General features: G+C 44.6%; 1 protein-coding gene across 1 annotated transcript in view; it reads right to left on the minus strand.

Moving 5' to 3' along the window:
* LOC119927009 (vomeronasal type-2 receptor 1-like) overlaps nucleotides 1–13,941 on the minus strand; it is a 54,934-nt gene extending 40,993 nt beyond the window's left edge. Inside the window, exons 1-3 of the mRNA XM_038745533.1 lie at nucleotides 13,912–13,941; nucleotides 10,808–10,914; nucleotides 10,398–10,440 (exon numbers count right to left, since the gene is read on the minus strand). Coding sequence (XP_038601461.1) covers nucleotides 10,398–10,440; nucleotides 10,808–10,914; nucleotides 13,912–13,941 — 180 coding nt within the window. The remainder of the gene's footprint in view (nucleotides 1–10,397; nucleotides 10,441–10,807; nucleotides 10,915–13,911) is intronic.
* Between the last annotated feature and the right edge of the window lie 2,895 nt (nucleotides 13,942–16,836).

The following is a 16,836-nucleotide window of genomic DNA, read 5'->3' on the forward strand; positions in this document are numbered from 1 at the left end:
ATATCTGCCAGGCCACCACTTCCCCTATATTCCAAATCCTGCTCAAATCACATCTCCAAGAGAGTTAGTTCCCTGACTAAGCCCTCATATCCTCTATTTGTTCTCTCTTCTGTGTCGCTTATGCTCTTAGATCTTAAGCCCTTTGATTTTCACCCCATCCCAACAGCATTTCTGTTCATATCCATCTGTAATTTATTTTAATATCTGCCTCCCCCTCTAGTCTGTTGGTTCCTTGTGAGCAGATATTGTGTCTTTGTATTGTGTTCTCTCGATTGCTTAGTACAATGCTTTGCACACAGTAAGTACTCATTGATTGATTGATTATAATAGAATGAGTAGATTGACTCCTTGCCCTCGACATCCAAATCTAGCCTCTTGAAGTGAAGCAATAATGGAACATGAAAGGGAGGGCTTACCGAAGACATAATTTTAGACTCTTCAACCAATCAATCAATTCATTCATTCAATCATATTTATTGAGCGCTTACTGTGTGCAGAGCACTGTACTAAGCATTTGGGAAGTATAAGTTGGCAACATATAGAGACAGTCCCTACCCAACAGTGGGCTTACAGTCTAGAAGACTGAATCAATTGATTCGTAGTATTCATAGTGATTCATAGTGATTCATAGTATTTATTGAGCACCTACTGGGGGCAGAACACTGTACTAGGAGCAAACAAGAGAAATAAAAACCAAAATCCCTGACCTCAAGGACCTCCACCTCAACAGCAGACATAAGCAGCAGGTTGTTTCAAGTTCAGTTTTTTTATAATGAAATGCATTTGGTTTTCTTTTCTATATCAGCCCAAAAGTGTTTTTACTGTACCCTGGGGTTTAGGACAGTCTCCTATTTTTGATTCTCTGAGAATCAAAACAATATTCTATCCGTTCTCTTCTTTGCTTTATCTTCATTTTCCTCTCTCTAAGGGCATTAGAAACAGTTAACACGTTCTCCAAACATAATAATGTATTCTTGTCACTACTTGTTTTTCCCTTCAAGCAATCAAAACACCTGAGCCCAGAAGGTTATGAAAACCATTTTTAATTACTGAGAGGCCAAACAATATCTACATGTTTCCATGCTGGGTTCAGGACTAATTAACTCTTTCAATGCACTAAATATTTTCCTGGAAAAGCTTCTTATCGGTCATAATAATCAGAACTTAATCTTGCTGCTTGTAACTAAATAGCATGAATACTGAAGTAATTGCATCCTGCTTGATTGTTTGTGCTATTTTTTCTGATATTTCTTTAAACACTTACTATGGGCCATGCACTGTATTGAACTTGCTTCTGTATCACCCTGTACTTTCCAAACGCTTAGTACAGTGCTCTGTACACAGTAAGCGCTTAATAAATATGACTGAATGAATGAATGAATAATATAAATAAATAAATGACAGATATGTACATAAGTGCTGTGGGACTGGGAGAGGGAAAGAACAAAGGGAGCAAGATACTGAGAGAATCCTTGGTTAAATTCCATTAAATCCTACTAAACCATGGAGGGTCAGCTTGGCTCAGTAGAAAGAGCATGGGCTTTGGAGTCAGAGGTTATGGGTTCGAATCCCAGCCCCGCCATATGTCTGCTGCGTGACTTTGGGCAAGTCAGTTAACTTCTCTGGGCCTCAGTTCCCTCATCTGTAAAATGGGGATTAAGACTGTGAGCCCCCCGGGGGACAAACTGATCACCTTGTATCCTCCCAGGGCTTAGAACAGTGCTTTGCACATAGTAAGCACTTAACGAATGCCATCATTATTATCCCCGATCACAAGCGTAATTTGTTGTGCTCAATTTCCCAGTATTTTACTAAGGGCTGATGGATCCTTCAGTATCACATCAACCATGACCCATCGTGGAAGAACTATCTTGCCGTTAAGTTTTGAAAGAACATTTTTTTAATAAAACTGCGGCTGGTGATTTCAAAAGTTTAATTTCACAGACCATTGCCTTTATCAAGGGGATAATGAGTCTGGACAGCTTTGGAGAAGTGTCAAAGGGAGAAACAGTCTTTTATTTCATTCATTCTTTCAATCAGTCATATTTATTGAGTGCTTACTGTGTGCAGAGCGCCGTACTAGCACTTGGGAGAGTACGGCACAACAATAAACAGACACAACCCGTTCCCACAATGAGCTTACAGTCTAGAGTTGGGGAGACAGACATTAAGCCTGTTGTTGGGTAGGGATTGTCTCTCTCTGTTGCTGAATTGTACTTTCCAAGCACTTAGTACAGTGCTCTGAACAGAGTAAGCACTTAATACCGTGAGCTCATGGGCAGGGAATGTGTCTGTTGTAGTGTACGCTCCCAGGCGCTTGCTATAGTGCTCTGCACATGGTAAACGCTCAATAAATGAGATTGAATGGAGGGAGGATGGTGTCCAGTTGTGTTCATCAGGATGGGAAGCAGCGTGGCTCGGTGGAAAGAGCACGGGCTTGGGAGTCAGAGGTCATGGGTTCTCATCTCGGCTCTGCCGCTTGTCAGCTGTGTGACTTTGGGCAAGTCACTTAACATCTCTGGGCCTCAGTTCCCTCATCTGTAAAATGGGGATTAAGCCTGTGAGTCCCACGTGGGACAAGCTGATCACCTTGTACCCTCCCCAGCGCTTAGAACAGTGCTTTGCACATAGTAAGCGCTTAACAAATGCCATTATTATTATTAATAATAAATACTATTGAATGAATAATAATAATAATAATGGTATTTTTTAAGCACTTACTATGTGCAAAGCACTGTTCTAAGCCCTGGGATGAATGAATGATATAAATATATAAACGACAGATAAGTACATAAGTGCTTTGGGGCTGGGAGAGGGAAGGAACAAAGGGATCAAGTCAGGGTGACGCAGAAGCGGGTTTAGTCAGGGAAATCCTGACTAATTCTATTTAATTCTATTTGTTCTGACGACTTTGACACCTGTCTCCATGTTTTGTTTTGTTGTCTGTCTCCCCCTTCTAGACTGTGAGCCCGTTGTTGGGGAGGGACCGTCTCTATATGTTGCCGACTTGTACTTCCAAAGCGCTTAGTACAGTGCTCTGCACACAGTAAGCGCTCAATACGATTGAATGAATGAATGAAAGTCCTCCTGGAGGAGATGTGCCTTCAATAAGGCTTTGAAGGGGGGAGAGTAATCATCTTTCAGATTTGTTGCTTAGAGAAGCAGCGTGGCTCAGTGGAAATCAATCAGTCAATCAATCAATTGTATTTATTGAGCGCTTACTGTGTGCAGAGCACTGTACTAAGCACTTGGGAAGTACAAGTTGGCAACATATAGAGACAGTCCCTACCCAACAGTGGGCTCGCAGTCTAGAAGGGGGAAAGAGCACGGGCTTTGGAGTCAGAGGTCATGGGTTCAAATCCCAGCTCCGCCAATTGTCAGCTGTGTGACTTTGTGCAAGTCAATTTCTCTGGGCCTCAGTTACTCATCTGTAAAATGGGGATTAAGATTATGAGCCCCCCAGTGGGACAACCTGATCACCTTGTAACCTCCTCACCACTTAGAACAGTGCTTTGCACATAGTAAGTGCTTAATAAATGCCATTATTATTATTATTATTATTATCATTATTTGAGGATGGAGGGCATTCCAGGCCAGAGGCAAGACGTGGACAAGAGGTTGGCGGCAAGATAGGCGAGCTGGAGGCCCAGTGAGAAGGTTAGCATTGGAGGAGCGAAGTGTGAGGGCTGGGTTGTAATAGGAGAGTAAAGAGGTAAGGTAGGAGGGGGCAAGGTGATGGAGAGCTTTAAAGCCAATGGCTAGGAGTTTTTGTTTGATGCAGAGGTGGATGGGCAACCACTGGAGTATTTTGAGGAGTGGGGTGACAAGTCCTGAGTGGTTTTTTAGAAAAATGACCCAGGTAGCAGAGTGAAGTGTGGATTGGAGTGGGGACAGACAGGAGGCTGGGAGGTCAGCAAGGAGGCTGGTGCAGTAATCCAGGCGGGATAGGATGAGTGATTGTATTAACATGGTAGCAGTTTGGATGGCGAGGAAAGGGCAGATTTTAGCGACATTGTGTTCATTCAATCTTATTTATTGAGCACTTACTGTGTGCAAAGCACTGTATTACGTGCTTGGAAGAGTACAGTATAACAATAAACAGACGCATTCCATGCCCACAACAAGCTTACCACACCCACGTTTAAATTCTGGACTCGAACAGCTTTCCCGAATTAAATGAAGCCACTGTCACATGTGAAGCACTCCAAATCTTGTCTGTGAGGGCCTCTTAGTTCAGCAACTTCCAAACCGAGATCAGTCAATCAATCAATAATTGTTTTTATTGAGCGCTTACTGTGCTCAGAGCTTACTGAGCACCTGGGAGAGTACAATATAACACAGTTGGTAGACCCTTCCCCTGCTCACAATGGAAGTCACAACTTCTCTATGCCATAGTTTCCTCATCCATAAAATGGATACTAAGACTGTGAGCCCCATGTGGGATATGGACTGCATCTAATCTGATTAGCATGTATCTACCCCTGTGCTTTAGTACAGTGCCTGGCACATAGTATCAAACACCATAAAAATAATCAAAAACAAAAATAAAAGAGCCATCATGGACTCTATATATGTATATATGTATATGTATATATACAGATATACATACACATATACATATACACATATACACATATAGAGTCCATGATGGCTCTTTTATTTTTGTTTTTGATATATATGTATATACCTGTAGATGTGTATATATGTTTGTACATATTTATTACTCTATTTATTTATTTTACTTGTACATATCTATTCCATTTATTTTATTTTGTTAGTATGTTTGGTTTTGTTCTCTGTCTCCCCCTTTTAGACTGTGAGCCCACTGTTGGGTAGGGACTGTCTCTATATGTTGCCATTTTGTACTTCCCAAGCGCTTAGTACAGTGCTCTGCACATAGTAAGCGCTCAATAAATACGATTGATGATGATGATGATGACTCTGAAATTACCTTAATCTGTGGGCAGCAAGCCTATCACTGTCAGGCTTGTAGGTGAGAAAATGGAAGCCAAGAATCCTATGTGTCCAGCGTAAGCTTTTTGCCTGTAAGATCCTTCCAGGCAGGGAACATGTCTACTGGCTCTATTGTATTGTACTCTCCCAAGTGCTTAGTACAGTTCTCTGCACTCAGTAAGCGCTCAATAAATACGATTGAATGAATGAATGAATGAATGAAAGTAAGTGATCAATGAATACCATTCAATTCATTCATTCAATCACATTTATTGATTGTTGGGTAAGGATCATCTCTATATGTTGCCAACTTGTACTTCCCAAGCGCTTAGTACAGTGCTCTGCACACAGTAAGCTCTCAATAAATACGATTGATTGATTGATTGATTGATTGAGCGCTTACTGTGTGCAGAGCACTGTAGCAAGCGCTTGGTAAATACAAGTCGGCAACATATAGAGACAATCCCTACCCAACAACGGGCTCACGGTCTAGATGGGGGAGACAGAAAACAAAACAAAACATGTAGACAGGTGTCAAAATCGTCAGGACAATTCTATTGATTGACTGAATGATTGGCTAGCAGACTATCCCTGGAGCATCACCGGACAATTTGGGATGGGAATTTTAAGACACTAGAGTGTTAACCCACTGCTCAGCTCAAGGAAACTCCTGTCTCCGGGGATGGTCAAATCAAATTTTAAAGGATGCGTGCAGATCATCAATTCCTGTTGTTTGCGTCCCTGTACCACTGAGTCATTCATCTCAGACCATGACACTTTTCTGAGGCAGAGTGCAGGTAAGGTGATCACGGACCTCCCGTCAAGAATGACGGGTGCACCTCCGGCCTTATGATCCGGAGTGAGGAAATTGATCCCGGGTAAGGTGATTTGGGCAGCAAATCCCTGATTATCTCCCCCTCCATCCCCCCATTTTACCTCCTTCCCCTCCCCACAGCACCTGTATATATGTATATATGTTTGTACAGATTTATTACTCTATATTTATTTATTTTACTTGTACATATTTATTCTATTTATTTTATCTTAATATGTTTTGTTTTGTTGTCTGTCTCCCCCTTCTAGACTGTGAGCCCGCTGTTGGGTAGGGACCGTCTCTATATGTTGCCAACTTGTACTTCCCAAGCGCTTAGTACAGTTCTCTGCACACAGTAAGCGCTCAATAAATACGATCGAATGAATGAATGAATGCCTGCAGATCATGTTATCACTGGGGCTCAGAGTAAAACCACTGCCTCATGGAGATTGGAGGGGTTTTAACTCCCTCTAGGATTTTTTTTTTTTGTAAATGCTTTTCCACACCTATTCAGAATATATTCTCCTAGCCTGGACTCCAGTCTCTTTCAATTTTTCCAGTTTGGAGCTTCCTGGGATTGTCATATCGCACCCAGCCAACTAGTTTGGGAGTTTGAATTCTCAAAATTAATGATATCTTGAATTTGTAGAGTGTTTTATTTTTCCAAAGAATTTTCACATTCTCATCCAATTTATTTTTCCTCACAATATCATCAACATCTTTAATATTTGTTGAGCATCTAAGGTTTGCAAAACACTGTATTAAATGCTTGGAAAATAGCGTGGCCTATTAGAAAGAGCACAGGCCTGAGAGTCCGAAGACCTGGGTTTAAACCCAGCTCTGCCACTTGCTTGTTGTGTGATCTTGGGTATGTCACCTCACTTCTTCACTTCTGGCAACTTTTGTACTTCCCAAGTGCTTAGTACAGTGCTCTGCACATACTAAGCGCTCAATAAATACAATTGATTGATTGATTGATTCTCAATCCTCGGTTTCCTCACCTATAAAATGGGGATTAGATACCTGTTCTCCCTCCTACTTAGATTGGAGGCCTCTTGTGTGACAAGGACTAGGTCATCATCATCATCAATCGTATTTATTGAGCACTTACTATGTGCAGAGCACTGTACTAAGCACTTGGGAAGTACAAATTGGCAACATATAGAGACAGTCCCTACCCAACAGTGGGCTCACAGTCTAAAAGGGGCTCACAGTCTAAAAGTCTAAAAGGTCCAACCTGATCATCTTGTACTTTATCTTGGCACATAGTAAGCACTTAACCAATGCCACGTCATCACTATTATTGGGAGAATAAAGCAGAAATCAAAGACAGGGTCCCTGCCCTAAAGGAATTTATGATCTAAGAACATCCTTGAGAGACAGACATAAAGAAATGAGTAATAATAATGAGGGCATTTATTAAGCACTTACTATTTGCAAAGCACTGTTCTAAGCACTGGGGAGGATACAAGGTGATCAGGTTGTCCCACGGGGGGCTCACAATCTTAATCCCCATTTTACAGATGAGGTAACTGAGGCACAGAAAAGTTAAGCGACTTGCCCAAAGTCACACAGCTGACAACTGGAGGAGCTGGGATTTGAACCTAAGACCTCTGACTCCGAAGCCTGGCTCTTTCCACTGAGCCAAGAAGGACCATTCATTCATTCATTCATTCAATTGTATTTATTGAGTGCTCATTTGTGTGCAGAGCACTGTACTAAGCGCTTGGGAAGTACAAATCGGCGACATATATAGTCCCTACCCAGCAACGGGCTTACAGTCTAGACCAGAAAGGCTTCAGTCCTGACCAGAGGTTGCTCAGCAGGCCAGAGGCAGAGCCGGTACAGAATCCAAGGTTCATTCATTCAATCGTATTTATTGAGCGCTTACTGTGTGCAGGGCACTGTGCTAAGCGCTTGGGAAGTCCAAGTTGGCAACATATAGAGACGGTCCCTACCCAACAGTGGGCTCACTGTCTAGGAGGGGGAGACAGACAACCAAACCAAACATATTAACAAAATAGCGGTGTGACTTTGGGCAAGTCACTTAACTTCTCTGTGCCTCAGTTACCTCATCAGGTTCTGGAATCTCAGATCAGGATCCTTTCCAGTCAATCAGGCTGCCCTACGCTGACTACTGCTTAGCCTATCCGCAATGCTTCCTGATCACGTAGAACAGAGACTATGTCCAACCAGATTAGCTTGTTTCTACCCCAGCATTCAGTAGAGTGCGTGGCTCAGAGAAGCAGCGTGGCTCAGTGGAAAGAGCCCGGGCTTTGAAGTCAGAGGTCATGGGTTCAAATCCAGGCTCCGCCAATTGTCAGCTGTGTGACTTCTCTGGGCCTCAGTTACCTCATCTGTAAAATGGGGATTAAGATTATGAGCCCCCCCCCCCCCCCCGCCCCCACGTGGGACAACCTGATCACCTTGTAACCTCCCCACCGCTTAGAACAGTTCTTTGCACGTAGTAAGCGCTTAACAAATACCATCATCATTATTATTATTATCCAAGAGAGGCTCCATCTGTCACACACTCAGTTGGAGTTTGTCCTAAAAGGGACTCCGCAGAAATTGCCAAAATGAGACGGGGTCTAACCTGAAAATGAAGGCGGAAAAGTTGGTCCAGTGGATAGCGCAGGGGCGTGGAAGTCCGAAGGACCTGGTTACTAATCCCGGCTCTTCCACTTGTCTGCCGTGTGACCTTGGGCAAGTCACTTCACTTCTCTGGGCCTCAGTGACCTCATCTGTAAAACGGGGATTAAGACTGTGAGCCCCACGTGGGACAGGGACTGTGTCCAACCAGATTAGCTTGTTCTAGCCCAGCATTCAACAGAGTGCCTGGCTCAGAGTAAGCCAGAAAAAAATCTTTAAGAAAGGCCCGCTTGCTAAAATGAATTGGCAAGTTTAGCCAGAAAGGTGGAATCAATCAATCAATGGCATTTATTGAGTAATTACTGTTAAGCCAGAAAAAAATCTTTAAGAAAGGCCCGCTTGCTAAAATGAATTGGCAAGTTTAGCCAGAAAGGTAGAATCAATCAATCAATGGCATTTATTGAGTAATTACTGTTAAGCCAGAAAAAAATCTTTAAGAAGGGCCCGCTTGCTAATATGAATTGGCAAGTTTAGCCAGAAAGGTGGAATCAATCAATCAATGGCATTTACTGAGTAATTACTGTATGCAGAGCACTGTACTGAACACTTAGAAGCAGCGTGGCTCAGTGGAAAGGGCCCGGGCTTTGGAGTCAGAGGTCATGGGTTCAAATCCCGGCCCCGCCAATTGTCAGCTGTGTGAGTTTGGGCAAGTCACTTCACTTCTCTGGGCCTCAGTTACCGCATCTGGAAAATGGCGATTAAGACTGTGAGCCCCACGTGGGACAACCTGATCATCTTGTAACCTCCCCAGTGCTTAATACAGTGCTCTGCAAACAGTAAGCACTCAATAAATATGATTGAATGAATGAATGAACAGTGCTTTGCACATAGTAAGCACTTAACAAAATGCCATCATTATTATTATTATTACAATACAACAGAGTTGGTAGGCAGGATGATGCCCATGAGGAGCTTCAGGTTAGACTGAGCTCAAGATGACTACAACAGGGCAAAATCCTTGGGAACCTACCCCTGTCTAGGAACTCCCGTCGCTCCTGCTCTGGCAGGGCATGATCTGACCTTTGATGATGATGGTATTTGTTAAGCGCTTCCTATGAGAAGCAGCGTGGCTTAGTGGAAAGAGCCCGGGCTTGGGAGTCAGAAGTCTTCACTTCTCTGTGCCTCAGTTCCCTCATCTGTAAAATGGGGATGAAGACTGTGAGCCCCACGTGGGACAATCGGATCACCTTGTATCCTCCCCAGTGCTTAGAACAGTGCTTTGCACATAGTAAGCGCTTAACAAATGCCATTATTATTATTATTATTATTGTCATGGGTACTAATCCCGCCTCTGCCACTTGTCAGCTGTGTGACCTTGGGCAAATCACTTAACTTCTCTGTGCCTCAGCTATCTCATCTGTAAAATGGGGATGAAGATTGTGAGCCCCAGGTGGAACAGCCTGATTACCTTGTATCGACCCCAGCTCTTAGAATAGTGCTTGGCACATAGTAAGCACTTAACAAATGCCAATATTATTATTATGATTATTTGGTGCCAATCACTGTTTCTAAGCACTGGGGTAGATACAAGGTAACCAGGTTGTCCCTCGCGGGGCTCACAGTCTCAACACCCACTTTACAGATGAGGTAACTGAGGCGCAGAGAAGTGAAGCAACTTGTCCAAAGTCACAGAGCTGACAAGTGGCGGAGTGGGGATTAGAACCTACAGCCTCTGACTCCCAAGCCTGGGCTCTTTCCACTAAGCCATACTGCTCCTCTAATTGGGATGGACATAGTTCCTGTCCCACGTGACTTGCCCAAAGTCACACAGTTGGTATGTGGCGGAGCTGGGATTAGAACCCACAACCTGCAACTTCCAAGCCCGTGCACTTTCCACTAAGCCACGCTTGTGTCCCTTCTCCCAGTTCTGTATACTCGGATCTTTGCAGCTTTTAAATTCCCGTTATTTGGGTCCCTTGTACCCCTGAGTCATTCATCTCATTTACTTTTATGCATTTTATGAAACACGATGACCTACCAGCATAAGGGCCACTGATTCTTCATCTTCTAAATCCCCTCGTCTACAGAGAAATAAATTCCATTGATCGATGGATTGATTTAAGGCTATGGGCAGGGAATGTGTCTATTTGTTATATTGCACTCTTCCAAATGCTTGGTACGGTACTGTGCACACAGTAAGCACTCAAAAAATACGAATGAATGAATGAATAAATAATGGCATTTGTTAAGCGCTTACTATGTGCAAAACAAATGAATGAATTTAAGACGGCAGGACTCGGCCTGTCCCCTGAATCCTAGGCCTCCATTTAGTCTAGCTGGTGAGTCTTGGTCTAGGACTTTATTTGCACAAGGTGGCAGTGTTGTCTTCCCTTTCGGAATAAGAGTTTGGGTTTCCTGGAATACCGGGAGACCCTTTTCCTGGAATACCTGCCGGGAGACCCTTTTCCCGGAATACCGGGAGACCCTTTTCCTGGATCCAGAGGTGTCTCAATCTTGAAGAAAAATGGAGGAGGACAGAATAACCCAACTGGACACTGAGATATACGTAACATTACACGCGTTACACTGGCAGGCAATACGATTTGATGAGATCATATGGATCCCATTTCTGGGGTCGTATGGACCCCAATTCCACCTGATCCTAGATAACTTCTCTGGGCTTCCTGATACCTCTCCCCCTAGCCCCCCACAACACACACACACCCTTTGCCTCCTTTCCCAGAGCCCTCTGGGCACAGCCAAAAGTTCCATACAAGTGGATCTCAGCAACAGAAAACAATCACTGGTACATATTTATTACTCTATTTATTTATTTTACTTGTACATATCTATTCTATTTATTTTATTGTGTTAGTATGTTTGGTTTTGTTCTCTGTCTCCCCCTTTTAGACTGTGAGCCCACTGTTGGGTAGGGACCGTCTCTATATGTTGCCAACTTGTACTTCCCAAGCGCTTAGTACAGTGCTCTGCACACAGTAAGCGCTCAATAAATACGATTGATTGATTGATTGACGAGTGCTTCCTGTGTGTAGAGCAATGCACTAAGCACTTGGGAGAGTACAGTACAACACAGTTGGGAGAAATGTTCCCTGACCCTAAGGCGTTTACAATCTAGAGGAGGAGTTTATAGTCTGGGGGAACTGTCCGTACCAGCTGAACATTGGACTGTGAGGTATCTAGCTGGATAACTGGCCACTCCGTGGGAAGGACTCTAGAACAAATAATAATAATAATAATAATAATAATAATAATAATAATAATGGCATTTGTTAAGCGCTTACTATGTGCAAAGCACTGTTCTAAGCGCTGAGCACTGTTCTAAGCACTGGAATTTTACAGGACCAAAAAAAATCAGAAAACAGCTGCAAAAACACCTATTCAAAAAAATAACACATTGAAAGAACCCTTAATAACACTAATAGGCATTTAGTAGAGTACTCTGCATACAGTAATCACTCAGTAAATTCCTCTGATTGATATTGCATCTCTCAAGGCCCAAGACTTGACCTATAGCTCTACTAGGCCCCTCACAGAGCTTCAATTTATTGACCTCCCCAGCCGAAAACGCCAAAGGGGAGATTAGATAGCTCCCGGCTCCACTAATTGTCAGCTGTGTGACTTTGGGCAAGTCACTTCACTTCTCTGTGCCTCAGTTACCTCATCTGGAAAATGGGGATTAAGACTGTGAGCCCCCCATGGGACAACCTGATCACCTCGTAACCTTCCCAGTGCTTAGAACAGTGCTTTGCCCATAGTAAGTGCTTAATAAATGCCATCATGATTATTATTATTATTATTAGATAGAGTCCAGGCCTGGGGGTCAGAAGGACCTGGGTTCTAATCCCGGGTCCACGACTTGTCTACTGTGTGACCTTGGGCAAGTGTGCCTCAGTTACCTCATCTCTAAAAGGGGGATCATCATCATCATCATCATCAATCATCAATCGTATTTATTGAGCGCTTACTATGTGCAGAGCACTGTACTAAGCGCTTGGGAAGTACAAATTGGCAACATATAGAGACAGTCCCTACCCAACAGTGGGCTCACAGTCTAAAAGGAGAAGACAGAGAACAAAACCAAACATACTAACAAAATAAAATAAATAGAATAGATATGTACAAGTAAAATAAATAAATAAATAGAGTAATAAATATGTACCTACATATATACAGGTGCTGTGGGGAAGGGAAGGAGGTAAGAAGGGGGGGATGGAGAGGGGAACGAGGGGGAGAGGAAGGAAGGGGCTCAGTCTGGGAAGGCCTCCTGGAGGAGGTGAGCTCTCAATAGGGCCTTGAAGGGAGGAAGAGAGCTAGCTTGGCGGATGGGCAGAGGGAGGGCATTCCAGGCCCGGGGGATGATGTGGGCCGGGGGTCGATGGCGGGACAGGCGAGAATGAGGTACGGTGAGGAAATTAGCGACGGAGGAGTGGAGGGTGCGGGCTGGGCTGGAGAAGGACAGAAGGGAGGTGAGGTAGGAGGGGGCGAGGTGATGGACAGCCTTGAAGCCCAGGGTGAGGAGTTTCTGCCTGATGCGCAGATTGATTGGTAGCCACTGGAGATTATTGAGGAGGGGAGTAACATGCCCAGAGCGTTTCTGGACAAAGATAATTCGGGCAGCAGTATGAAGTATGGATTGAAGTGGAGAGAGACACGAGGATGGGAGATCAGAGAGAAGGCTGGTGCAGTAGTCCAGACGGGATAGGATGAGAGCTTGAATGAGCCGGGTAGCGGTTGGGATGGAGAGGAAAGGGCAGATCTTGGCAATGTTGTGGAGCTGAGACCGGCAGGTTTTGGTCACGGCTTGGATGTGAGGGGTGAATGAGAGAGCGGAGTCGAGGATGACACCAAGGTTGCGGGCTTGTGAGACGGGAAGGATGGTAGTGCCGTCAACAGAGATGGGAAAGTCAGGGAGAGGGCAAGGTTTGGGAGGGAAGACAAGGAGTTCAGTCTTGGACATGTTGAGCTTTGGGTGGCGGGCAGACATCCAGATGGAGATGTCCTGAAGGCAGGAGGAGATGCGAGCCTGGAGAGAGGGGGAGAGAGAAGTTGCAGAGATGTAGATCTGGGTGTCATCAGCGTAGAGATGATAGTTGAAGCCGTGGGAGCGAATTGAGAGCCCCATGTGGGACATGGACTGTGTCGAACCTAATCAGCGTGTATCTACTCCAGAGCTTAGTACAGTGCCTGGCACATAGTAAGTGCTTAACAAATGCCATAATAAAAAGATGCAATCGCCTGATGCATGCTGGGATCAAGTGGCTGAACAGACCAGATGAAGGTGGGGACGGGACAGAAAAAAAAAAGAGAAGGGAGTAGGGTTTGAAAAGGAAGGGGAGAGACTGGAGAGAGGCTAGAGAAGGAGAGAAGCTAGTGAAGAAGAGAAGAAGAAGAAGGGGGAGAAAACAGAGAGGAATGAGGAGGATTCCCTAGCTTTGCAAGTGCCACAGCTGAGAAACAGGCTGGTCTAGTGGAAAGAGCATGGGTCTGGGGAGTCAGAGGACCTGGGTTCTAATTCTGACTCTCCCACTTACCTGCCGTATGACCTGGGCAGGTTCCTTCATTGCTCTGTGCCTCAGTTTCCTTTATCTGAATGAGGATTCCATATCTGTTCTCCCTAGAATATGAGCCTGGGAGTCAGAAGTACCTTGGTTCTAATCCATTCTCCACCACTTGTCTGTTATTTGACCTTGGGCAAATCACTTCACTTCTCTGTGCCTCTTTTACCTCATATGTAAAATGGGGATTGAAACTCTGAGCCCTTTGAGGGACAGGGACTGTGTCCAACTCTATTTGCTTGTATTCACCCCAGTGCTTAGTAGAGTGTCTGGAACATAATAAGTGTTAACAAATACCATCATCATCATCAATCGTATTTATTGAGTGCTTACTATGTGCAGAGCACTGTACTTAGCCCTTGGAAAGTACAAATTGGCAACCTATACAGTCCCTACCCAACAGTGGGCTCACAGTCTAAAAGGGGGAGACAGAGAACAAAACCAAACTTATTATTATTGTTATTATTATTATTTTTATCCGGACTCTGCCACGTGTCTGCTATATGACCTTGGGCAAGTCACTTCACTTCTCTGGGTCTCAGTTACCTCATCTGTAAAATGGGGATTAAGACTGTAAGCCCCAAGTGGGACAGGGACTGTGTCCAACACAGTTTGCTTGTAGCCCCCCAGCATTCAGTACAGTGCCTGGCACATAGTAAGTGCTTAACAAATACCACCATTATTCATTTGTACTTCCCAAGCGCTTAGTACAGTGCTCTGCACACTGTAGGAGCTCAATAAATACGATTGAATGAATATGGGGAGCCCCGATGTGCAACAGCGGCAGATATGATTGTATCTACCCTAGCATTCATTCAATCATATTTACTGAACGCTTACTGTGTGCACAGCACTTAGTACTTAATACTTTTCTTGGATTTACCCCAGTGCACTTAGCACCACAATTATTCATTCAATCGTATTTATTGAGTGCTTACTTTGTGTAGAGCACTGTACTAAGCGTTTGGGAAGTACAAGTCAGCAACATATAGAGACTGTCCCTACACAACAACGGGCTCACAGTCTAGAAGGGGGAGACAGACAACAGAACAAAACATGTAGACAGGTGTCAAAACCATCAGAATATATAGAATTATAGCTATATGCATATCATTAATAAAATAGAGTAGTAAATATGTACAAGTAAAATAGAGTAATAAATGTGTACAAATGTATACAAGTGCTGTGGGGAGGGGGAGGAGGTAGGGTGTGGGGGCAATGGGGAGTAGGAGAGGAAAAAGGGGGCTCAGTCTGGGAAGGCTTCCTGGAGGAGGTGAGCTCTCAGTAGGGCTTTGAAGGGAGGAAGAGAGCTAGTTTGGCGGGTGTGTGGAGGGAGGGCAATCCAAGCCAAGGGGAAGGACATGGGTCAGGAGCCGACGGCGGGACAGGTGAGAATGAGGCACGGTGAGGAAGTTAGTGGCAGAGGAGCGGAGGGTGCGGGATGGGCTGGAGAAGGAGAGAAGGGAGGTGAGGTAGGAGGGGGCGAGGGGATGGACAGCCTTGAGGTCGAGAGTGAGGAGTTTTGGCTTGATTCGTAGGTTGACAGGCAACCACTGGAGATTTTTGAGGAGGGGAGTGACATGCCCAGAGCATTTCTGTACAAAGATAATCAGGGCAGCAGAGTGAAGTATAGACTGAAGTGGGGAGAGACAGGAGGATGGGAGATCAGAGAGGAGGCTGATGCAGTAATCCAGTAGGGATAGTATGAGAGATTGAACGAGCAAGGTAGTGGTTTGGATGGAGATGAAAGGGCGGATCTTGGCGATATTGTGGAGGTGAGACCGGCAGGTTTTGGTGACGGATTGGATGTGTGGGGTGAATGAGAGAGCAGAGTTGAGGACTTGTGAGACAGGAAGGATGGTATTGCCCTGTACAGTGACGGGAAAGTCAGGGAGAGGATAGGGTTTGGGAGGGAAGATAAGGAGCTCAGTCTTGGACATATTGAGTTTTAGATGGCAGGCAGACATCCAGATGGAGATGTCCTGAAGGCAGGTGGAGATGTGAGCCTGGAGGGAGGTACATAGAACAGGAGTGGGGATGTAGATTTGGGTGTCATCAATGTAGAGATGATAGTTGAAGCCATGGGAGTGAATGAGTTCACCAAGAGAGTGAGTATAGATAGAGAACAGAAGGGGACAGAACGAATAATGATAATTATTATCATTATTACGCCAGCCGACCTCCCGGGCTATAATGGGAGTATATGCCAATACTCCCCAGGTGGCCGAAGAATAGAGGAAAGGATGGGGTCAGGCAGCAGTGGAGACGGTAGCAAGAGCAGCCCCGATTACTGCCCTGACTGACCTGGGCCTGTTTCCAGCCTGGCCCGAAGCCTATCACTCAGGGTATGCCCCTGGGTGATCCTGAGATGGCTCTGTCAGTCTGAGACAGAGCTAGTCACAGCAGCAGTAATAATAACAATAAGACTAATATTTGTGGCATTTATTAAGTGCTTATTATGTGTTAAGCACTGTACTAAGCACTGGGGTAAACTACAAGGCTTGGGAGTCAGAGGATGTGGGTTCTAATTCCAGTTCCGCCACATGTCTGCTGTGTGACCTTGGAGAAGTCATTTCATTTCTCTGGGGCCTCAGTTACCTCACCTGTAAAATGGGGATTAAGACCGTGAGCCCCTCGTGGGACAACCTGATCACCTTGGATCTACCCCAGCGCTTAGAACAGTGCTTGGCACATAGTAAGTGCCAAACAAACACCATCATTATTATTATTACACTTATTAAGATAATCGGGTCCCATGTGGGGCTTACAACGTAACCTGGGAGGAGAACAGATATTGAATCCCCATTTTGCAGATGCGGAAACTGAAGCACAGAGAAGCAAAGGGAGCTCGTTGTGGGAATAGTAATAATAATGTTGGTATTTGTTAAGTGCTTACTATGT

The sequence above is a fragment of the Tachyglossus aculeatus genome, chromosome 1, assembly GCF_015852505.1.
Source record: "Tachyglossus aculeatus isolate mTacAcu1 chromosome 1, mTacAcu1.pri, whole genome shotgun sequence".
In the NCBI taxonomy this organism is placed as follows: Eukaryota; Metazoa; Chordata; class Mammalia; order Monotremata; family Tachyglossidae; genus Tachyglossus; species Tachyglossus aculeatus.